Genomic DNA, 25,150 nt, shown 5'->3' with positions numbered 1-25,150 from the left:
TAAGGCTTAACGAAGTAAGTCACGATTAAGCGTCTTAAAATAGCATCACGTCTGACCATCTTCTAGTGATCGTTTGGAGGATGTACAGGTAAGCCCTGACTTGGCTGATCACTCTGTGTGGAAGAGTGGTGGACGGTGATCGTGGTGATGCCTCATTGGTCGCCTAACTCCTGTCTTAGGCTGTCCGTCCAAGCTGGCGAAGTTGGACAGACGAGATGACTTGCGACCCACATATGCAACCGTTGGATTAGGGTTTAGGAGGTTCTCAAACACCAACCTTTATCTTGGTCTAATCCAAGCATGGGACGCGTTTTTGGCAAGACCGATTGGTCATGCGTGTAGACGGCATGCCGGTGTACACGTCCGTACCTCGCTGTCCCATGGATATGCGATCTAAGCTACTCAATTTGTCCGGTAAAGTTGAGTGGTCGAGATCAGTTTGCAATAGAAAACCGCGCGACCATGTTTAGTTTGGGCGCACGAATCGAGACACCTAGCCATGGTTTGTCTTGGTCGGTCGGACATGGAGATAGATTGGTCCACATTGATCATGTTGATACTCTCCGGACCTGCTTAGTCTATTCCTGGACCCTTCATCCAAGCTGGCAAAAACGGACACTCGCGATCAATTTGCGACATATGTATGTCGCAAACCCTAATTAGGGTTTCGGCCGGTTGCGTGCATGCTAGTTTCGCCGACCGAAATTGCACCCTACACTCCTCATCTGGAGAGGTCGATCGTGTGGGACCCACATTGGGCCAGTGGTGAACACGCCAATACATGTCTTGCGGGTATAGGTCTTATCAAAGCCATCCAATCATGCAGGTGAAGTTGGATGGTCATGATCAATTTAACACCTTTAGTGGAATTTTCTGCGACCCTTTGAACCTCACGACGGCCGAACTTCGGGAAGCTGTACGTGATTATGTGGCTAGGTCAGGGGAGGATCAATTATGCAGGCGTGAAGGGGGCCAGCCGGTGTGCAGGACAACGCTTGTCCGATCGTCCATGGGACGATCTACGCCGTCCAACTATGTCGGTGAAGTTGGACGGACGTGATGAATTTGAGGCTGTCGTAGGAGGCCTTTGTTCGTACGACTCCTCCAAGCCGCTTCATACCATCCTGGACGTCCAACTTCAGGCTGGTGTTCGGTGGTAGTTTGGGAGGCATGGTAGGTATTCGACCAACCAGGGCATAAGCGGGCCCACTGGTGGTCATTAAGGTGGTAGACTGCTCCTGCTGAGGATCGTCTATGCTGGTTAAATCATGCGGCCAACTTGCGTGGTCGTGATTATTTCTGAGACTGAGATGGACAGTCCAGATGCTCGATCGGGCTAGTATAACACACCGATAGATGTATGCTCAATCGGGCTAGTATAACACACCGAGAGTTGTAGCCTGTACGGGTATTTCGTGCATGCCTCATTAGTGACAGTTGGAGATTCCTGTTACTCTGCTGAGAGAAGCACTCAGTCGTCATACCGCACCAATAATGAGAGTTCAGCAGGAACAACGCAGGAAATACAAGGCTGGTCATGCATTAATTGATAATGCTATAAATTCACAGAATACTGGGATTGTTGCCATATGCTCCATTCTAGGTGAATTAGGAAAATGAAGAAGTATTCATCACTTTATTAATGGCTTTATCCTCTGTAGGATGTCAGCGTATAAATTCGGTTTTACAATTTTAGCCCTGAACTAAATTCCACCATCTACAAAGGGATAGTTATATCCTCGGTCGCTCTTTAAATGGAATATGAGTAAGGATGAATGTCTAAATCCACAAAGGCTACATATCGATTTTTACTAAAATCCTTATCCAAACCTAACTTTTTTTAAATAAAAGTAAAAGCCAAAGAAAATAAAATACTACTCCTTATGATCAACACATAAGCAAGGAAATAACCAAACTGGTGGAACAAACCACACCATATGGGAAAGTTTTGAGATGCATTATTAGCCATATAAGGTTAACATAAACAAAATATAGAGATTAAAATTTTGTAATTAGGGATTTAATATCTTGAACGAGGTGGTGAGTTCTTTGATCCCAATGAAGTTCTTCCTATTGATCTTCCCAATGATTCCCAATGATTACAGCAGCATCACTCTCAATTCGTTATCCTTTTCTTCTTAGAGCTATCTTTAGAACATCCCTGATTGCAAATACTTTCGCTTCTTCTGCGAAGAAACAAACTAAATTAGTTGATTCAGCTAAGATGAAAGAATGCTTGGGGTCTCTTATTATTATACTGATCCCCCAACTGTAGGATTGCATGCACCATTAGTCCTCCCTATTAGTGGAATATTTCGAGAAGAGTCTGTAAGATTCACAGTTATTGCGACCATTCTATGAATGGTACATGCATCCAGACCATTTTTGGATCCGGACCCAATCCGTAATCCGTTGGATTCACAAAAAAATCATACGCATCCAATCCATTAACGAACGGTTCAGGCATTTATCCGCAAAAATGCAGTTGGTCCCGGTCAAACTACGGATTATGGGCCAATTGCTCACCCCTAAAAAAAGAATGATTTTTTAGGGACCATGGTTTTTTTGAGGGGACCATGATTTTATTAGGCCACCTTTCTTATAGTGATAAGGGGTGTCCTAAAACGTTGAAATGACTAACCCACCTTTAACCTAATTTAATTTAAAACCAACCTAATAACCACCTATATATATATAACCACCACCTCCTCCCACCACCACCACCCACCACCGCCGATTAACACCACCACCACCTCCGATTATCACCACCACCAACCACCGATTACCACCACCACCGCCATCGCCGATTACCACCACCACCTCCTCCGATTATCACCACCACCAACCACCGATTACCACCACCACCTCCTCCCACCACCACCACCACCGCCTATTTAAGAAATGTAACAACATCAATGAAATCACAATTAAGTTCGGTTACATAATAATTTTATCGAGTATAAAAGACGCCAGCCGCAACCTGATTCTGCCGTGGGACCACTCCGGAGGTATTTTCCAACAAACCCTTCTCTTTAATTTGATTTTGATTGCTTCAATCGAATAAAAATCATCAAAATAGGGTTTTAATAGGAGTTACAGAGCCATGTTCGGTTAGGTCGATTTTCCAAAAAACCCTAGTTTACTAACCGAACTTCTTGAAAATGAAGAACACGAAGAACAGTTCGGTTCTATTGGATTTAAAACTAAGTCACCGAACTCTCTGTTCGGTTGTTTCGCAAAAAAAATTAAAATTACAAAGTAACCGAACTCCATCCTTAGAACCGAAAAAAAAAACAAATCCAGTCTAACTGAACTGTGTTGTTGTGGCCACTATGTTGAGTTCCAAAATAACCGAACTTAGCCAATAGAGTTCGGTTTGTTCGCAAATAATATTAAAACTACAAAGTAACCGAACTTAGCCAATAGACGCTGGAACTTCACATTTTTTTTGTTTGTTAAGTTCGGTAACTTCACAATTTTATTGCAGAAACGAACTCAGAGTTCGGTTGGTTAGCTGTTAGGTTCAAGTTTGCGAAGGAACCGAACTTTATAAACTTATATACTCTTATATTACGTAAAGTTCGGTTAGATCAAAAGTGCATGCAGTTTGCGAACCAACCGAACTTTGTACACAAAAGTTCGGTTAGTTGAGAACCAACCGAACATAACGTTGTAACTCATAGAAATTATTAGAAAGTTTGGTAACCTGCGTGTTTGGAACAAGTAACCGAACTACACTTTCAGATGAGTTCGGTTACTTTTTCATCTCACGGGGCAACCGAACTACAGCTTCAGATGAGTTCGGTTACTTTTTCTTCATATAAAGTAACCGAACTGTTCAAAATCCAGTTCAAATCCGGATCATTTTGAAGATTAACAAATATTCTACGAGAGGATGGATATGAAGAATCAGATGAGTTTTCATCATTTGAATACTCAAACTTAGTGAATTGGAAAAAAAATTTATTTTCCATGTTTTTCTCCTTCATCTTCTCTAACTCTACTCTCTCAATAATTCTACTCAACGAATAATAAACCCATCTTTTAATTTAATCTCACTAATTGTTTTTAACTAAATCATTCACTAATCATAACCTAAAACTAATTAAGAAGATAGATTAGGTATTAAATAAATAACTAGATGTGGGGTGACCTAGAATTACTTCTAATGTCTTTACCCAAAATAAAACCATGGTCCCCCAAAAAAACCATGATCCCCAAAAATCGTTCTAAAAAGTGAAAACTAGAGGGAGACCCATTCTCCCAGATTTTTCCACTATCAAACCCACGGACAGAAAAATTCAGGCGCGCACCCATTTTCCCGTCAAAAATTCGTAGCAGACCCATAATTTATGAAATTCTGCTTCTCAGTTTTTAAAAGGCCAAACTACCCTTTTCTTCGAGCGACGAACAGAGAGAAGCGAGAAGAAAACAATGGTGAACTCCGATTCTTCTTTTTTAACATTTTGATTTTTCCCTTTGTCAAATCTTTTCCCAAATCCTTTTCTGAATAATCTTCTTAATAAAACTAGGGTTTCTGTTTCAAAATCTGGGGATTTTGGGTTTCTGTTGTCTTTGATTATTCGAGAAGTAAAAAGAAATTAAAATTGAAGTTGAAAAGGGTAAGAAGTGTGCTGCAGTATTTCGATATCAACTGAATTGGAAATTTTCATACCTTATTTGTCTCCATGTTTTTGATCTCAATCGGAAATATATGATTAGATTTGAATTAAAGATGTTATGCATAATGTCTTATGCATAATATCAGTTTTGTTTAGATGCATAAAACATTATGCATTATTTTGTTTTAGCTGCATAATGTCTTATGCATTACTTTTTCACTTTTCTGGTTATGTATCAGTTTTGTTTAGATGCATAAGACATTATGCATTATTTTGTTTTAGCTGCATAATGTCTTATGCATTACTTTTTCACTTTTCTGGTTATGCGTCAGTTTTTTTTAGATGCATAATACATTATGCATTATTTTTGTTTTAGCTGCATAATGTCTTATGCATTACTTTTTCACTTTTCTAGTTATGCATCAGTTTTGTTTAGATGCATAAGACATTATGCATTATTTTGTTTTAGCTGCATAATGTCTTATGCATTACTTTTTTACTTTTCTGGTTATGCGTCAGTTTTTTTTAGATGCATAATACATTATGCATTATTTTTGTTTTAGCTGCATAATGTCTTATGCATTACTTTTTTTCACTTTTCTGGTTATGCATCAGTTTTTTTAGATGCATAAGACATTATGCATTATTTTGTTTTAGCTGCATAATGTCTTATGCATTACTTTTCTCACTTTTCTGGTTATGCATCAGTTTTTTTTTAGATGCATAAGACATTATGCATTATTTTGTTTTAGCTGCATATTGTCCTATGCATTACTTTTTTCACTTTTCTGATTTATGGATTTTTATGCACGTGCATAATGTCTTCTGCATCATTTTGTTTAGTGCATAAGACATTATGCCATTATTATTTCTGCATAAAACATTATGCATTATTTTTGTTTTAGCTGCGTAATGTCTTATGCATTACTTTTTTCATTTTTCTGGTTATGCATCAGTTTTGTTTAGATGCATAAGACATTATGCATTATTTCGTTTTAGCTGCATAATGTCTTATGCATTACTTTTTTTCACTTTTCTGGTTATGCATCAGTTTTTTTTAGATGCATAAGACATTATGCATTATTTTGTTTTAGCTGCATAATGTCTTATGCATTACTTTTCTCACTTTTTCTGGTTATGCATTAGTTTTTTTAGATGCATAAGACATTATGCATTATTTTGTTTTAGCTGCATATTGTCTTATGCATTACTTTTTTCACTTTTCTGATTTATGGATTTTTATGCACGTGCATAATATCTTCTGCATCATTTTGTTTAGTGCATAAGACAATATAAGGGAAAATTTAGCTGCATAACTTTTTTTCTGTTTCTTCTACTTGATTTTTTCTTCTTCGTCTGTTGCATCCATTTTTGTTGAAATGTATTCTAGGGTTTAGTCAAAAATGATTTACTTCTTTGAATCATCGATTTTAAATGATTTATTTCTTTAAATGATGGAGAAAAAATATTTGCAGATCAGTTACAGAGATTAATGGAGGAATAGGGAAAGAAACCGGCGGAGAAGAAAAAAATTATGCCCAAAAACGATGAAGGGTAATAGAGTCTTTCAGTACGTTTTAAATATTTTTAAATAATTATGGGTGCGACTGTATCAGAAATTAATTGTGGGCCTGGCGGTAAGAATTTATTTTTTTTGGGCCTGCGCCTAAGTTCCCCTTCTAAAAAAATGAACACCAATTTTGGGCATGCCTAAAACTTTCAAGGCATACAAAGGACTAGTCCTAACTTGGGTGACCTTATAAGGGGTACCCTATGGGGTGGTTCAATTACCTATATGCCCTTAAATCCATTAAATTACTACTGATCTATCCCTAACCCTAATACAAAACCTATAATCAACTACACCTAAAATCAGTTTCATTCACCTTCTTCTTCTTCCTCTCCACAGCCGAACTCCACCCTTCCCTTTCTTTTTTTTTCATCGCGGAAATTTAATTGTCGATTTGTGAAACTATATAATGGATCGTCGTAAGGCAGTATCTCGTTCAAATCGATCGATTGAACAACCTATTCATGAAGAAGAAGATTTAGAGAGTGAAGAACAAACTCAAAATCAACCACAAAATCAATCGGAAGAAGAGATTGAAAAAGAACCAACGCCGGAAATGAAAATAAGAAGGTTAGTTCTACAAACCCATCTCATATTTGATGGTTTTGATTGTTTTGGTCGATTTAATTCGTCAAAATCATGTGTTCTGCGGCGGTTACAGGGTATGGTTCGGCGTAAAACAAATGTTAGATGTGCGCCGAGCTGTTCTTGAAACTGAACCCTGAAAGTGCATATGAACGGCTCGGCATATATCTGAAATCTGTTTTGAGCCGAACTTAGTAAAACAGAGACTTATATTTAGGATCGGCTTATTCGATGGTGTTAGTTTTGTGCCGAATATGTTTTGTGAATTTCAGAAATTTTGCATGTGCGTAGGATCGGCTTGTATGGTAGTATTAGTTTTGTGCCGAATAAATGTTGTTCGAAATTCAGAAATTTTGCATGTGCTTAGGATCGGCTTGTATGGTAGTATTAGTTTTGTGCTGAATAAATGTTGTTTGAAATTCAGAAATTTTGCATGTGCTTAGGATCGGCTTGTATGGTAGTATTAGTTTTGTGCCGAATAAATGTTGTTTGAATTTCAGAATTTTTTCATGTGCTTAGGATCGGCTTGTATGGTAGTATTAGTTTTGCGCCGAATAAATGTTTCAATTTATAAGTCTAGATTCGGCTTATTCGATAGTATTAGGGCTGCGCCGAATATCATTGTGAAAATTTCATAAATTTACAAGTGTGTAGGATCGGCTTATTTATATGATATCATGTTGCGCCGAATACATGTTTGAGTTCATAATCATAGGTTCGGCTTATTCGACAATATCGGTTGTGAGCCGAATACAGGGTTCGGCTTACTCGATAATATAGGTTTTGAGCCGAATATTTAGGATCGGCGTATAATTATTTTGTGGTATGAGACGATCCACTCTCTGTGTAAGCTAATAAAAATTTCAAGACATGATTCATACTTGCGCCGAATTAGTCTTATAACTTTCATACTTGTGTCAGGACCAATGCCGCGGGTAGGGAGATGTTGAAAAAAATGAAGGACAAAATTGATTCCAAAACACCAATGACCGTGGAAGAACAAAACTACCTCTACAAAAAGTGGGATGAAATCATCAACAAAGGAGAAGGACCCGAGGAACCCGGACAAAAGCCTACCACTAAGAAGAGGGGTCGTGGTTAAATGTCCTTTTATGTTTCCAACTTCCTTTTAATGTTTTCTTAAGTTTTAAGTACACTTTTATGGTGTTGCAAACACCTTTGCTTTTAGGTACTCAACTTTGTTTTTAATTGTGCTGGGTTTGGTTATGGACACCTTCAATTTCATGTTTTAATGAATAGCTTAACGGTTATGCGCCGAATTTATAGAGTTCGGCTTATCCTCTAATGTTAGTTATGCGCCGAATGATTTGTCCTTCAGGTTCGGCTTTTTCTATAATTTGAGTTATAAGCCGAGCCTTAAAAATCATTATTGGTGTAATCCAGTACATAGTTCGGCTTAAATCTCACCAATATGGTGAGCCGAATCTGTAAAAATTTTCAAATTTTTTTAAAAAATAGCCGTTACTTATATAGGTTCGGCTTATGTTCTAAAATTTCTATAAGCCGAACCTTTACTTTTTTTCACGAAAATCTAGGAACGACTCTTTTTTTTAAAGATATAGCCGTTGTAAAACTATATTCTATATATACCTACATGTTTTTTCATATTCTTAACCACATATGCTCAACAAATGGCACCCCCAACTCCTAAGTTTACTCTAGAAGAAGATTTATCTCTTTGCACTAGTTATATAGCATACTATCCAAAGAAGGGTGAAGAACGACGAGTAAATGGTCTGATGAGTATGTACTACTTGGTTAGAATTCATGAAGCCTTCAGCACGGAAACAGGTAATCCTCACAACCGGGATAGTGCGTCCTTGTTTTGCCGAATTATAAGTATTAAGAAAAAAGTCTCAGACTTCATAGCTTTAGTTCGGATTGTGAGTTGATATCGACTCAAAGGTGAAACAAACTCTGAGATTTAAATTCGATCTCTAGAGGAATGGCGACGATGGAAGGGAAAGAATTTCAAATACAAAGATCACTACCACATTCTTAGAAGGTTTCTCATTACCCGTTTAGGATATTACAAATTAATTGCAAGCCTACTATGTAGCAGGGATGTAATCCATAATTTCTATGAATTTGAAAAGTCTATTTGGAATGATATGATAATTCTTGTTTTCATGAATCATGAAAGGTTCGGCTTTCTTCAGAAATATACTACAAGCCGAACCTAACAAAGTAATTCTGGTTTTTTAAAGTTTCAAGATTCGGCTTGCAGTGAAATAATAATATGATCCGAATCTGACAAAAAAACTCTGGTATATTTTTGTTGTCAGGTTCGGCTTGCAGTGAAATAATAATATGAGCCGAATCTGACAAAAAAATTCTGGTATATTTTTGTTGTCAGGTTCGGCTTTCAGTGAATTCTTCTTATAAGCCGAATCTGACACAAAATAAGAAGATAAATCAATGAAACATTTTTATGGAGACCCTAAACGAATCTCATCCTCTTCACTAACCTCTTTCTCATCATCTTCACTGACCTCATTCTTAACATCTTCATCCTCATCACTTGAAAACGTAATTACTTGTCCACTTGGAGGCTGCACATGCAAAGATTTCCAAAGATCCATTTCCGTCGCGTAATTTGCACACCAATCCATCGCAAAATTATTTTCAAATCTAGGCCAAAAGGCTGCACTCATCAAGGGTGGTAATGGGCAACCGGGTCTAAGTTTGAGGCCGATAAAATGACAATTTTGAACAAATCCAAGAACAAGTCTTCTATCCTTTACACCATCATTGTAAGGTTTTGTTGGAGGCGCGTAAGTAAAGCTACTACCCGTCCATGCGAAACAATGTACGACGCAATTGAATGTCTCCGCTATTAAAAACCCACAAATCGGCATTGACATCCAATGTTCTTCGGTAATGATAAAATCCCCATGCAAACGACGTTCGAATGCAACGTACTCCGCTGCCACCCCTGCATCTTTTCTTGGACCTGATCTCATCATTGTCTTATAGAATTCTTTTTCATCATTGTCTAGTTTGAAAATTATTAATTTTCTTACTCTTCCTACCTTTCGGGTCACTCTTCTCCGGTTCCAAAATATTTTCTTGGGTGAAAGGATACATGACCGACATCATGTTGTCCCATAGGAATTTCTTTCAGGTCGGGACATATTCCTATACATCTCCGCCAATTTTTTCCCATTTGTCGTGTCCCATATCTCTAGATCATCCTCATCGTCTTCGGTTGGGAGAGGATCGAAGCTTAATTGTTTCCAAAAATGATCAATATCCTCAAATGGTATGATACCATCCTTGTACCGAAGTAGGTCATGGCGGCATGGAAATCCCATAGATGTCTTCATTGTACAAACACACTCTTCCTCCAAGGTGGCGCCTAATGTCTCAATCAAATCCACTTCTTTCATCAACAAGTCGATGCATAGATGGGAGACTTTATACCAAATCATTTTGGAAGTGATCCTTGGTATCCTCGTGAATTATGTCTACTGGATCAGGTTGATTTTCCATGGGTCCAAGCACGATCTACAAAGAATATCACAAGGTTAAACACTAGAAAGGGAATATAATAACAAGGTTCGGCGCATTCGATAATCACATTATGTGCCGAACTATAAACATTTAGAGGTTTCGGCTTGTACGATATCCTCAATATGTGCCGAACCACAAACAATATTTTAACCCAAAAATTAACAAATGCATGTTCGGCTCAGAAGATAATCATATTATGTGCCGAACCTTGGACATAAGAGGTTTCGGCTTGTACGATATCCTCAATATGTGCCGAACCTCGAACAATATTTTAACCCAAAAATTTACAAATTTGTGTTCGGCTCATACTATAATCAAATTATGTGCCGAACCTTGAACATAAGAGGTTTCGGCTGATACGATATTCTCCATATGTGCCGAACCAGTAACAATATTTCAACCCAGAAATTAAAAAATTATGTTCGGCACATACGATTTTGGATATGTAAGCCGAATTAGTAATGATTCTATTCCGGGCTATTCAGAATGTTGTTCGGCTTACTATGAAACTTTCATATAATCCGAACTAGTGTCTAGCAAAAGGGTTGGAATTGGAAATTATAGGTTCGGCGCATGCAGTAAACAGATTCAGTAAGCCGAACCGTTCATCAATGGTAGATTCGGCTCATAGATGTGAGCCGAACCTCAACCTATTTCGCCGAACCATGATTCAAAAAACCTAACTTTTGATAATTGAGAGCTATAGAAGTGAGATTAAGTATAGGATATAAGTGTACCTGTGTATTAGAAGAATTGGGTTCCTCATCAATGTATTCATCATCAGGATTTGGCTCATAAAAATCATCATCTTGAGTTTGTGTTTGAGTTTGAGCTTGAGTTTGAGTGGGTGTAAAATCATTCTCATAATCTAAGAAATCAGCCATTTCTGGATCATTGTTGTAGTTGATGTGTATTTTCCTAGGTTTTTTAGATGAATGATGACCCTCCTCATCCTCCATTGAATCAAGAATTAGAATTTTCTCACTTTCTCCTTCTCTTTCTCTCCTTCTTAACCAAACCAAAACTTTGATATTTTTTTTCCTCAAATTTTTCATCGAAACAACTCTTATAATTCTGAAAATTATCTTAATCACTAAACAAAATATTTAATCACTAATCAAAATTATTAACACTAATACGTAAAGGGCAGATTTGCCATTAAAAAAAATTGGGTTAAGGGGTTATCTGATTTTGCTATTCAACAACCTTTTTTGTCTTCATTCAGTATGCCTTGAAAGATTTTGGTATGCCCAATATTATGGTTCAAAAAAATTCTTCGCAAGTTTCACTTGTGGGCTCGTCATGCCGTTATAAGCCCATCAAAGGCTACCTCTTCTTCTTTCTTACACACTCCCACACGCCATTGTTTAGCTATAAACACCTCACACTTTGCTTGTTAATTTCAATTTTTTGCGTGACAATATTTTACCCCCAAAATTTCCATCATTCTTTTAGATTTTCTTGAAACTCAAGAAAAATATAGACAACAACCAAACCCTAATTCTCAGTGGAAACTTGTGATAACTTTTCTTGATTTGATTTCTCTTATTTCAATGAGGTTGATTCTTTCATTATTAGATTAAAACCCCAATTTCAAAAATCATGCCCATCTCTCGGATTCTTGCTTCTTCTCTCCGTAATCGGTCTGGTGATTGTGTGAATTCTCTTCTTCGCAGGTAAATTTTCAGCTTCTTTGTTACCTCTTTTGGGGATTAATTTCTTGTTCTGGTTCAAGTTTGTTGACATTAGTTGTAAAACCTAATTTGTTGTTTTGAGGGTAATTATGTATGAGTAGTTTAGTTGTTAGAGTAGATTTAATCTTAATTTGTCTGCTTGGATTCTCAATTTGAACTATAATGTATGAAACTGATGAAGTTCAATGAAATTTGTAGAGTAAATATGAAGCGGCCGTTTAGTTCATTAATCAGCATCTGCTGTTACTAAGCTAAATTTTGGGTGTTGGATTGTGATGGGGTTGTTGGATATGGGTAGTGGTCATACTAGGGGGGGATTCTTGAATTTGGCTGTAAAATGTGGTTTAATAGAGCTGTGTACCGAAGGTCCATATGTTTGAGTTTGTAGGTTGAGGTTTGATTTATACACTGGGTACGGCCAACTGAAAAATTGTTTTAATAGTCTTTACCTTCATACTTTGGCTGCATTATGTTATTGTGTTTCAGGAATGAAATAGCGTGACACAACTTGGTTTGGAACACTCAAGAGTACTATAAAATCCAATCTTCTTTTCTTGCTTGTATAAACACAATTGCCAAAAATTGAACAATATGAAGTGGGGATTAGTTCAAAAATCAGTACCTACTGTTACTAAGCTAAATTTATGGGTGTGTTGGGTTGTCACCGGATTAGATACGGGTGACTTTTTACTAGGGGGTGATTCATGAATTTAGTTATAAAATGTAGTGTCATGCTTGGTTGATTTAGTTAATGAATCTGAGTATGTTGAAAGGTTCAAAAAGCATATTGAAATCCTGTCTTTCTGGTTATAACTGTATACGTATAGTTTTAATTGTCTTAAACTTCGTACCTTGGATGCATACATAAGATATGGTTAAGGCTTTCTGGGAACAACATAGTGTTACTCTACTTGCTTAAAAAAGGCTTTTCGATGCTATAGTTATAATTCACATTGGTTTGGTATACTGAAACCTCTGTTACAAATCAAATCTTCTGTTCTAGCTTGTATAAGCACAGTTTCTGAAAGCCATCGTTGAGTCTTTGTGTTTTTTAAAAGTTCCAAATAACTTTTGCATAGTAAGTTTTTACAAGAAATGCAGCTACTGAGTTTTTATGATTCTTTGGAGGGTTATCCACTTTTTTCCTGCTCTATCTTGATATTGGTGTTTGTTATTCCAGCCTCATTCCAATTTTAAAACTCATTGTGTTTGTCAGTTCTGTTGCGCTGGCTCAGACTAACCAATATGTTCGCTGTAGGTTAGGTTCCTCCAGAAGAGTTCAATGTCGTAACTACAGCGGAGCACCGAAAAACAATAAGCGAAAGCTAGATACTAAGCCTTTAGTAACTACTCAACAGCCACAGAACTCTCATTCGTCTCCCCTGGCTAGATTTATTATTGTACGATATTCTCTGAAAACTCACTCTTTTATGTAAAGAAGTTGAACCTGTCACATCACATGTCTGCACCATTCATTGTTGTTTGGAATTATCTTCTTCTTGTTTTTCTTGAATAAGAATCTGACAAGCATTACTAACATCATTAATCTCTGTAGCCCACGGGATTACTGGCGATTGTTGGAGCAGGCATATTTGTTCACTATAACGATGAGAAGCGAGTTGTATTAAAAGGTCTGTTCTCTTGTATAAAATCATTCTTAAGTTTTAAATCGAGTAGTGTTCTTATCTTCCGAGTTACAAACGATCAGTTTGAGATAAACCATTTTCGTTTTAGTAACCACCAAAATATTAAGCCGATGCCACATGTACTACATTATCTGTTACTCTGTTAGGTAACTCATGAACTTTGACTATTCCTACCTTTCTGGCAGATGTAACATATGTAACCTGGTTCATTAACCATAGGTCAGACCTCGATTGATTAGGTATATGTGTTGCCAAAATATAATACTCCCTCTGTTTTTGAAAACAGATACTAACACTTTTTCAGTTTGGCCTATTTTTAGGCTAAAATGAAAAAGTGATAATATCTCTTTTCTAGAAACGGAGGTAGTACATCATAGGCCTCTAAGGCATGCATATTCTACTGTTAGCAGCTCTAAGAAATTATTTGATTGCTCCATTATCTTATAGTAAGGTTCTGGCGGTGTGCCGATGTTAGATTTGTCACTGAAAGCATGTGGAGTTGACCATTCTGTAGAAATAACAAAGGGAGGAGCATTTTCTGCTGAGAGTGACACATGATTAACTTGGAGAAGACTCGTTTGTTTCTTTTTGTTTTTTTATCTTTGAATTCAGTTTCAAAATTTATTGAAGCTTGGTGCTTCCTCAAAGCGATTTCTTGTTAACTTTGGCTTAACTTCACTGGATCAGGTCAAGGTACTGACAGATTAAGTTGTGAATGCAAAGGACCTACTGTTGGAGGCCCGTTTAATCTGATTGATACTGAACATAATTCTGTAACTGACCGCAACTTTCGAGGAAACTGGGTACTCCTCTACTTCGGGTACACATCTTCTCCTGATGTTGGTCCAGAAGAAGTTGAGAAAATGGCGAAGGCCATCAAAATATTAGGTTGGTGTATATGCAGTTTCCAGTGTTTTTGATTGTCACTACAGATAATTCCTTACCTTTTTGTTCTTCTTAAGGGTACTGATAAAACTTTTTTCGGTTTGGAACAAGAATCTGAACAGGATCTGAAGATTATACCCACATTTGTTACAATTGATCCCGAAAGGGATTCCCCTCATCAACTCAAGGCTTACCTCAAGGGTGAGCACCGGGTATAATATCTCCTCATATAGTAGTTTATATGAAATTAATTTCTCACCAATTTTATCTCTTCATCAATGTCTCTTATTCAGAGTTTGATCCAAGAATTGTTGGACTAACGGGATCGATTTGTTCCATAAAAGAGATGGCTCGAGAATATCGAATTTTCTTCAAAAAGGTTGAGGAAGATGGAGCAGATTACCTCGTACAGACTTCCCATAACATGTAAGTAAATCTTGCTTACAATATTTGGTATACCTGAACAAAACATTTTTTTTTATTTTTTTGTCACTTGATTTCGTTTAAACATTCACATTAACATACAGGTACTTGTTGGATCCAAGTTTGGAGATTGCGAGATGTTTTGGCTTAGAGTACACTGCTGAGCAACTGTCAGAAGAAATACTCAAGTTGACAAAATCCCGTCCAAGCAAAGCACCTGAAAAAGCACCTGACTCGTAGATGATATTGCAACCTATCTGACTTGGTAAGCAGAATTCAGATCCTCAAGCATAACAGCATGTTTTTCTCACGGTGTTGTTGTGAAAAAACCACTGTCATATGCCATCATCCAGCTTACTTTCAATTTTGGTTACTAAGATAGATAAGAACTGACACACATTTTGTCGTCCAATAACAATGATTAACCCTCGAGTTCTATTCGTATGAGCAGTTGTGGAGACACATGGCATCTAAATTTCGTTTTGTTCCTCCATCTTTTATTATAGTTATAGTGTTAGATATATCAGTTTAGTATCGTTCAGTTATGCGGATAGTCTTCATTTCAGTGCACAATTTGAATGCACCAATCATGCTAGATCAAACTCCTGAGTCTGACTACCGTTAAGTTGTTGTCCAAGGGCTAATTTCTGGTTCTAAATGTTGTCCTCACTGTGAGACAGTGAATCCGTGAACTGATGATTCTCCCACTGTAACACAGCCAACACCTCCTAACAACCTTTTAGATTTGCAAATTCAAGTGTACTTTCTTTGTTACCCACTGTATGTTCAGTAAGGTTTTTATTTCCAGAATAGTTTTAAATGACAGAAAATGTTGTCAACGTGAAATTAGTTCCATGAGATTTGCAAAAGAATCATACCAGCAGTTTACCTATGAGATTTGCCTGTTAGACGTTTAATCCGATATAGAGACCCCTACAGTTTAGAAAGTATGTGACATGGTATTGTACTGTACCTACCTGGGCATATACCCTGACCTAGAGGACTTTACAAAGCTCAATTCTCTTCCTATTGAAGTAAGATACTTTTTTTTCCCCTTCTTTTTTTCTGGTAGAATTTCCTTAGCTTGTGAAACAAAGAAAGTGAGATAGTGAGATGAGGTGGGCAAGTATCAAGTTTTTGAATGAAGGAAGAAACTTTTGTTGGGTAAAATTTAGTTCACTTGTGAACTAAAGAAAGTGAAAAAAGAGAGTTCTCTCATAAGGCAAGCAAAGTTGAGTTGAAGTTCAGAGTGTTTCAACTTTCAAGTCTCTTTGATTTCATTCACATGGCTTACTTCATTCTTTACGTTCGTATAAAGCACGTAGGTAGTAGTTTCCTCTCCTCTCTCTTTTTCATCTTCTTCAGCCTTACGTTTCAAGCATGCAACACCCCCCACCTCCATCATACTGATGCAGCTAAAAGGTATAGAGTAATTACTAAGCTTTTTAGTGTGTGATTTGAGAGATGGGATGGGATCCTTTCTTTGTCTTGAGATTAATACCCTATTCCTTATTATTAACAAGTACGAAATATCATCTGTTCTTATCCTCTTAATCTTATCTTTCGATGATATGACATATTAATGAAATCAGTATCTTCCGAGTGAAGCATTAAGAAAAGTGTCTCAATAAGAGGCGACATACATGGTGCATCAGTAGTTTGTGCCACTTGCTAAAAGTTTATACAAAATGGATGAATGTGGCAAATCCCACTATGTCCAGCAAACCAGGAACGGAACACATATTTAAAATTTTCAAGTGAAAAGTGTCAACTAGTAAGTGGGATAACTGATTCTATCTAATTCCGTTCAGAAGGCAAGCTGGGGCAACTGACCTTATCCACCTTCGCTCTTAGATGTAATTAGCAATTAACTACTTGTTAAAACCTGGACAATGGTTTTTCATTGCAAAGCTTAAAGTTTGTAATAGGTGCATAATTTGACTCGGCCTAGAAAGTACTTTACTTCTTTGCAAGTTGCTTTAGGAGATTTGATATTAATCTAATTGGGGAGATTTGGGTCTTGTCATATTATTGATAAAGTGTTTAATAAAATAAAGCAACTCAATGACAGATTAATTGAACAAAATAATAGTTTAATGGTTGGTATTATCGCTTAATGGAAAAGCTAAGAACTGGGGTCTAATTAGTAGTCTCGTGGTCTAGTAGTTATAGATTAAGGCATGAGGTTAAATAGCTAATTAAAAATGTTAGTTGTAAAGCAAAGCCGCGTCCACGTCTTGGTACAGGATGTCTGCAAAGACCAGCACCAATCACAAACATGGGAGAAGCAATCTACCATCATCATTGGACTTGATTTTTTTCTCATGTTCTTGCAGAGTTGTTGTGACTTAGGGCTACTAGATTTAGTTTAAGTATTGGTTGTTGGGAGTTCTATGATTCCATCCACATTTGTATGTTTTAACAAGTCTCTCCTAGAGCATAGACTAAGTCAAATCATATGAAAAATGTAATAATGCAATGGGAAAAAAATAGATAAAATGGTTTAATGGGTTATGTGTCCATTTAAATAAACTAAAAAAAACCATAAAAATAGAATTGGTCTAGACACCATCAACATTGCTAATAGGCTTAGGCATTTTGTTTTTGGGTGTCCAATCCAATGGTAAGAGATGTGTTGTCTTATATAAATCTTAGTACACCCTTAATCAGATTAGCACCCCCAATAGCATCCATGGGCACGATGGGTTCATAAACTGTTGAACACTTGAACTACCTACCTCTCTTCCATGAAGGCTCCATGATGTGAACTTGCTCTTATTTGTTTGTGCCGTCTATACAAAATGGATTGGAACTGGTCTTAACCCGTTAGCTGTCTAGGCACTTGGAGGAGAAACTTCCTCCCATTCTTTCTTCAACAAATCCATCTCCTCCATTTATGTCGACGTCCAAATGATGGAATCTTGAACTAACACGTTCAAAGACTATTCAAATCCCATAACAAAACTAGAAAAACCAACTCACTTGCCGTTGCATTGAAATTTTCTTATTTTGTGAATGAAACCACATCTCCAGCTAAGTCATGACTCATGACTCAATGAGTTCATCTTACACCTCACTTGGTCTCTCCTTATTCAGCTGAACTCATACAAAAAAAGGAAAAATGGTGGAATAATGCCAGCACAAAATGAGTTATAGTTTTCTAAATTTCTAGAGATTGAAATTTCTTCCAATGACCGGATCTTTAGGTCCGTTCTCTCTTTACCTTGTCATCATCATCACGCCCCTACCACACAATGACTCACAGTTTGACAAAAAAAAATTTCCCAAATAAAAGAAAACACAAGATTAATTTAATTTGTTCATTTTCTCTTTTCTTTTCCGTTTCTCTTTTTTTTTTTTTTTTGATCTTCACTTAGAAAAGAAAAAAAGAAAGAAAAAAAAGTTGGTTTCTTGAGAGGTACTTCAGGAAGAAGTGAAATATTTTGAGGTCATATACATTCACAAAATACAGACCCCCTTCTAAGTTTTCTGTACCCACCATTACTACACATCTTCTCATTCAAGCAACCCCTTGATAAATACTCTATCTTCATGTTTTTGAAGTGTATGTATTCATAGTCATATCTTGAATCACACTGTAGGTCTGAGATTTTGATCAGAAATACCTACAAATGGTTTGAATTCTTCAGACATATCTACTGCCGGAAACACTGTGTTTTTTTTCCCGGTCTCTCGGCCGTTGTTTTACATTTTATCTTTAATGGTTCTTTCTTGTAATTAAGTTTCATCAAAGTTTGTTTTGTTATTTGAGAGAGGGAGAGGGGACGGACTGAAGATGGGTGAAATGGCTGCTCCTCCTGAGCAATATCCACAAGTTGATGATATTGAGAAGAATAGATCAGGTTGTGGTATTGGTATTTCAAATTTATACAACGGAGTTTTCCGGCGGCCGAAGTTTTGGCCGATGAGGAGAACATCATCAACAAGCTCTATTCCGGCAAATCCAAATGACCTTCTCTCTCTCTCATCCTTCAGTTCATATTCGAAAAGAAGACGTGGTGGTTCCAGTGACACCGCCTTTCTCGAAGCCATTAAATTAGCCGACTCACCACGGCTACAACCACCACAACCTCAAACTCGGCAACCGGAAGTTCAGAAACCGATCACCAAGCAAAGTCATTCTAATTCACCGAGAAGTATTCTGAAAAAATCAAATTTGTCGAATGGTTTAAGCAATACTACAAAGGTTGCAGCAAACCAGAACGGGCAATCAGCACAAGGAAAGAAGGTGCCGAAAGAGTCTATAGGCTTGTCCGGCGAGCTTGATTTGATGATTATCGATCATCAGCGTTCGAAAGCCGCAGCTGGTGGACTTGTTAGAGCTTCATCGAGTAATGTAATGCTTCATGGTCATTTGGGTAATCTGAGACAGCCAGGAGCCAAAAACTCAAATGCGAATGGTTCGAATTCAACAGGGAATAGCGTAATGGGTAACATAGTTAGGAATAACAATAAGAGTAGTAGTTATCAGAAAGATCAACAATCGTCTCCGTCAGGTCCGAATTTATGTCGAGCTTTGTCAACCAGTAGGTATGATTCTGGGGCATTGAAGGAAATGGGTAACGAAGAGTATAAGAAAGGGAAATTTGTTGAGGCTTTAGCTTTGTATGACCGAGCAATTGCCATGAACCCGGAGAAAGCGTCTTACCGGAGTAACAAAAGCGCTGCATTGACGGGTTTAGGCCGGATTCTTGATGCAGCGGTTGAGTGTAAAGAAGCTATTAGAATTGACCCTTCTTATCACAGAGCTCATCACAGATTAGCAACACTCTATCTCAGGTACTTTTCAGATTACTCAAATGACTTGCACCGAAATTTCTAGAATTTTAATGACTAATCGTATTGCAGATTGGGAGACGCCGAGACCGCTCTGCACCATTTTAAGAATTCAGGAAAAGAAGCCAAATCAAGTGAGATTAATCAAGCGCAAAGTCTTCAAACTCATCTCAAATATTGCAATGAAGCAAAGAAACAAAAAGATTGGAACGCAGTTCTACAAAGAACCCGGTTCGCGATATCGTCTTGTGCAGATTCAGCCCCACAGGTATATACCACAAAATATCAGAAACTTAAAGTTTTAATATCTGAATTTTTGCTTGCATAATGCAAATATTTATGCGTCAATTTTTCATTTCTTATGTTAAAGATTTTCGCTCTACAAGCCCAAGCCTTGTTAAAACTCAGCAAACATGAAGAGGCAGACGCTTTGCTAATGAAAGCACCAGCTTTTGACGTGGATGCCTGTACGGAATTCTTCGGTCCCTCTGCCAATGCGCAATTATTACAAGTACGAGCACAAGTTGACTTGGCCTCCGGCAGGTTAGTACCCATTTATTTATTTTTTTTAATTTGAGCAATCCATGAAAAATGTAGTACTGATTAGATAAGTTGCATGAATTCAGGTTTGACAATGCCGTGGCATTGGCTCGAAAAGCAGTCCAACTTGATTCCAGCAACAAGGAAGTGAATGGGGTTCTGAGAAAGGCACGAGCAGTGGCGTCAGCCCGATCCCAAGGAAACGAGTTGTTCAAGGCATCAAAATTTTCAGAAGCAAGTGCTGCATACAGTGAAGGACTTGAATATGATCCATACAACTCAATTTTGTTATGCAATCGAGCTACTTGCCGATCTAAACTTGGGCAATTTGAAAGAGCTATTGAAGATTGTACGAGTGCTCTTAGTGTAAGACCATCTTACACTAAAGCTAGGTTAAGGAGAGCTGATTGCAATGGCAAGGTAAGAGAAAATTTTATAAAGTCTGACTCGATTGCAAGTCAGATTGTACATGGATTCAGTAAAACTGACTTGACTTGTTTTTGGACATCAGCTGGAACGTTGGGAAGCTTCAATACAAGATTACGAGAAGTTGATAAGAGAAACACCGGGAGATGAAGAAGTGAGCCGTGCATTATTTGATGCGCAAGTCCAACTCAAGAAACAACGTGGTGAAGATGTTGAGGGCATGAAATTTGGTACTGACGTGATTGTCATTACCAACCATGAACGTTTCAGACATTTCGTTACCTCACCTGGTAGGTCAAGTTAGGTCAAAGTCAATATTTGTCAACTTTTAGATGGGAATTATCAAAGACCTCATAAACTTTTTTGTTGTGACAGGTATGTCAGTGGTGCTATTTTGCAATAAACATAATGATAAACAAGGATTGAATTTTCTGGAGAAACTCTCTAAGAGATACCCTTCTGTCAATTTTCTCAAGGTTAGTGTTTCATTTTAATCATTTTTTACAGATAGTGATTTTGATTGACCCAAAATGCGTACATCTAAATTAATAAGCAGATAAAACCTTTTTTTTTTTTTTTTTTTTGAGAATGATAAATTTCACACAAAAATTACGAAACCCATCAAAAAAATTTAATACGGGTTTCAAGTAATTAGGTTGAGAATTGTTGGTTTTTTTATTCTAAATCTATCAAAAAGAAGTATATTAAGAAATGTTTGTTGCATAAAAATTTAGACAAACTGATACAAGTTGATCATGTATTATTATGGGGTTGACATTCGAGCCTATTAACATCATTTTTGGCACTAAGAATTTTCATCCATCTAATCTTTATTATTAAGGGAAAAAATTGGTTGATTACAGGTGGATGTTGAGGAGCACCCATATATATCAAAATCAGAAGAGGTTAGTGGTGGCTCATTACCAACTTTCAAGATATACAAAAATGGTTCAAGAGTACAAGATATTCCTGGAAACAACCATGAATTGTTAGAAAGATCTGTTCAGTATTACACAACTTGAATACCAAAAGAGAAGCCCAAAAGCATACATAATTGGGGAAGAAACACTAACTTAGCTTGTTTTTGTGTGTGGTTTGCTTGTTCGTGAGAGGGTATAATTAGAAAGGAAAGAAAAAATCAGTTTGCGTAGTTGTGTTACTAATTGGTGTGATATAGATTAAGATATTTCGTAGGATTTTAATTGTGTGTACGTAGTTTATATGCATGTTTGTACTTTGGAAAATATGATCAAAAATTTATCTTATTTTTTATCAAGTTCGTCACACTCTCTAACGAGTGTTCACGTAACATTTTGATTTTACAGTTGAATTTTCCATTGGAAACTAAGTAATGGTGACAAAATTTTAACACGCATGGTACTGAGAAATTAGTTAAAGGAAGAATCAAATGACCTAATCACCTTTTCTTTATTCATCATCTCAACATTTGGTCGTTTTATTTTCTTATGCTTAATCTGATTGCTAGTTGGGAACTTTTAAAGTGTAGCATGCATGAAATCCGCAATCAAAGGGTAAAGCATTAGGATAAGTTAAACAAGTTTATGTGATAATCTTGGCATAATTTTTAAGGTACTAAAGGGATTTGTTTTCACTTTTCCTGTTTTGGAAACAAATGTGGGGTAAAAATGGAAAATTCTATGATGGTTCAATATTAAAGCTTTGAAAAAGTGAAGGATAATGCTTAGTATTAGTGGATAATTTGGACCCATTGATGGTACTTATATGCTTAAGAACCAGATTATGTCTAAGTTTCATTGGATTGGAGCATTAGACATGTCCTTAATTTTTAGAAAGAAAAGGGGATTAATTAGTGATACACTCATTAGATGATTATGCTTTGCATTTATATATTAGTGAGTAGATGGATATAGTAGCTTTCCAAAGATTGTAATCTTCTGAGAAAAACAAGTTGATTTGATGGGGGATTGTATGTTTGTACGTGTGTGCATTGCGCAATACAAATCACTTGTACGTAAATTGGCAGATTAGCAATTGTGTGTCAAATTATACAGATAAGCAGGCTTCAATTCCTTTATTCGTATTCCAAACAGTAAAGGAACAACAAATATGTTCGGTAACAACTTTTTTCAAACAAAGTGAAAAGCGTTGAAAAAGGCTCTTCTGTTTAACCAATAAACTCCTTTGTCGGGTCCTTAGATCTATCTCTTAACAACTACCGAAGTAATTGTTTGGACTACGCAATCAATACTGTTAATCACAAAGAAGTGTATTGATGCTGATCTACTCAACTAATCAATCCAATCTATCACAAAGATAAACCGATTATAGTTGGATACCTTTCCAGCCGAAACAAGATTTTGTGCACACCAAAGATTATGAAACCAAATCAGAAATGTTCTTCGTCTTCAAATCTCCTTAGATCTTCAATCAGCACCGCGCACAAATAACTTGAATCTCTTCTGATCAATCACACACAGAAAGGAGTCTGTTAACGATGGATTATCACAAGACGTCTTTAGATCTACAAACAGTCTAAAGATCCCAGTTGAAACTTCGATCTAGTTTGAGTGAATCTTATATCAGAAGAGAAGATTCTCAAGCCTAAACAAACTAGTTACAATCAAAGTTCAACAACCGTTAGTCAATCAAATCAATCGAAAACTTAAATAAACTGCAATTATCTAGTTTCCCACCAACGGTACTAATAGAGCTTCTCAATCCCAAAGAATTCTTTAAACCGAGCGATCGTAAGAGATTTCTCCTAATTAGGGTGCTTTCCTCTCCGAATAGGCGGCTCCACCAGTAACAATATAACTAGGTAGTTTTGCTGGCTCTGAGGATTAGTTTGCTAGAAATGCAAACTTTAATATTTATAGACAAAGGAAGTTTGGACACCAAGGAATTTCCAAAACCGAATATTCTCAAAGATATGCAATAAACACAAATTCGGTTTTCATAATTCCTGGAAATGCACTGTCCAATATTGACCAAAATCTCAGTAGAAAGTCTACAATTAGTAAATGCACATTATTAATTATTATTTTCTGCTTTAGCTAAGCAACCTTAATTAAAAGATTCTCAATTTATTTCGATCCGGGATTCTGCTTTAGCTATTTAGGAATATCTTTGAACAATTAAGGATAAGAGTTACTGCACATATTCAAAGTATGTCGACATCCTTACTTTGCAAGTCCTTTTTCATATTTACAATCTTGGAACCGATTTGCCACACTTCCAAACAAGTTTAGAATTGGTTCATCTGATTTCCAAGAACTATGTAATTGATTATCCTATCAAATCACAATCATGGGTTTTACGGTTCTACCAAAACAAGTTTCGGTTCTACCTCCATGTGAGTATTGTGCATAGTCACGCTAGTTACCAAAGCTTGGTTGACTAGTTACTAGGATCGGTTCCCCACATACTTATGGTAACTGCTTATATACGGTTGCACATGTTCCTAGGATCGGTTCCCCCAATGACTAAGAACTTGTTGCACATGTCCATAGGATCGGTTCCCCCAATTACTAAAAACGTGTTGCACCTCTTACAAGGATCGATTCCCCACTTGTGATTGGTTGCACCTCTTACTAGGATCAGTTCCCCAATAACTAGTTTAAAGTTACACCAATTACAACGTATCGATCATACCATCTCGAGTGATTACTTAAGATCGTTTTTGAAAAAGTGGAGGTCTAACAACCTCACCCAATATTTCGATTAGCAATCTGTATGGACTAACTCTAATATACTTTTATGAGAAACAACAAGACAGTTAGACTCAATCAATAGAAAAGTATATCAAAGAGTTCTTATATCTCTATCTCTTGATTTAAATATTACTCAAGCAATCTGCGAGTCTCGATTAAATACAAGAGAGATAAACTTGGACGGTACCAAAGACCAATGTCCAAGGATCAATCAATTTCCAATCACAACCAAAGGTTGGATTTCATTATTGATCGATACAAACGCACAACCTGTGATATTTCAATTATATAACAAAATATAATGCGGAATAGAAATAACACAGACACCAGAAGTTTTGTTAACGAGGAAACTGCAAATGCAGAAAAAACCCGGGACCTAGTCCAGATTGAATACCACACTATATTAAGCCGCTATAGACACTAGCCTACTACAAACTAACTTCGGTCTGGATTGTAGTTGAACCCTAATCAATCTCACACTGATTCAAGGTACAGTTGCGCTCCTTACGTCTCTGATCCCAGCAGGATACTACGCACTTGATTCCCCTAGCTGATCTCACCCACAACCAAGAGTTGCTACGACCCAAAGTCGAAGACTTTAATAAACAAATTTGTATCACACAGAAAAGTCTACAAAGATAGATAAATCTGTCTCCTACAGATAAACCTAAAAGTTTTGTTCTGTCTTTTGATAAAAATCAAGGTGAACAAGAACCAATTGATAAACCGAACTTAT

The 25,150-nt window shown here is 36.8% G+C and overlaps 2 protein-coding genes across 2 annotated transcripts; both read left to right on the top strand.

The window, feature by feature from the left end:
* Positions 1–11,686: 11,686 nt before the first annotated feature.
* LOC113336134 (protein SCO1 homolog 2, mitochondrial-like) lies at positions 11,687–15,448 on the top strand. The gene is made up of 7 exons (XM_026582125.1): positions 11,687–11,987; positions 13,264–13,405; positions 13,561–13,636; positions 14,339–14,539; positions 14,648–14,737; positions 14,830–14,962; positions 15,064–15,448. The coding sequence occupies exons 1-7, from the start codon at positions 11,914–11,916 to the stop codon at positions 15,197–15,199; spliced, it is 852 nt and encodes a 283-aa protein (XP_026437910.1). The 5' UTR covers positions 11,687–11,913; the 3' UTR covers positions 15,200–15,448.
* Positions 15,449–18,354: 2,906 nt separating this feature from the next.
* LOC113336106 (TPR repeat-containing thioredoxin TTL1-like) lies at positions 18,355–22,044 on the top strand. Its single transcript, XM_026582104.1, has 7 exons — positions 18,355–19,759; positions 19,829–20,024; positions 20,127–20,299; positions 20,383–20,716; positions 20,808–21,012; positions 21,098–21,198; positions 21,586–22,044. The coding sequence occupies exons 1-7, from the start codon at positions 18,756–18,758 to the stop codon at positions 21,742–21,744; spliced, it is 2,172 nt and encodes a 723-aa protein (XP_026437889.1). The 5' UTR covers positions 18,355–18,755; the 3' UTR covers positions 21,745–22,044.
* Positions 22,045–25,150: the final 3,106 nt, after the last annotated feature.

Source organism: Papaver somniferum, unplaced genomic scaffold (genome assembly GCF_003573695.1).
Source record: "Papaver somniferum cultivar HN1 unplaced genomic scaffold, ASM357369v1 unplaced-scaffold_150, whole genome shotgun sequence".
NCBI lineage: Eukaryota > Viridiplantae > Streptophyta > Magnoliopsida > Ranunculales > Papaveraceae > Papaver > Papaver somniferum.
The sequence above is the reverse complement of the archived record's forward strand: the minus strand, read 5'-3'. Positions and strand labels throughout refer to the sequence as shown.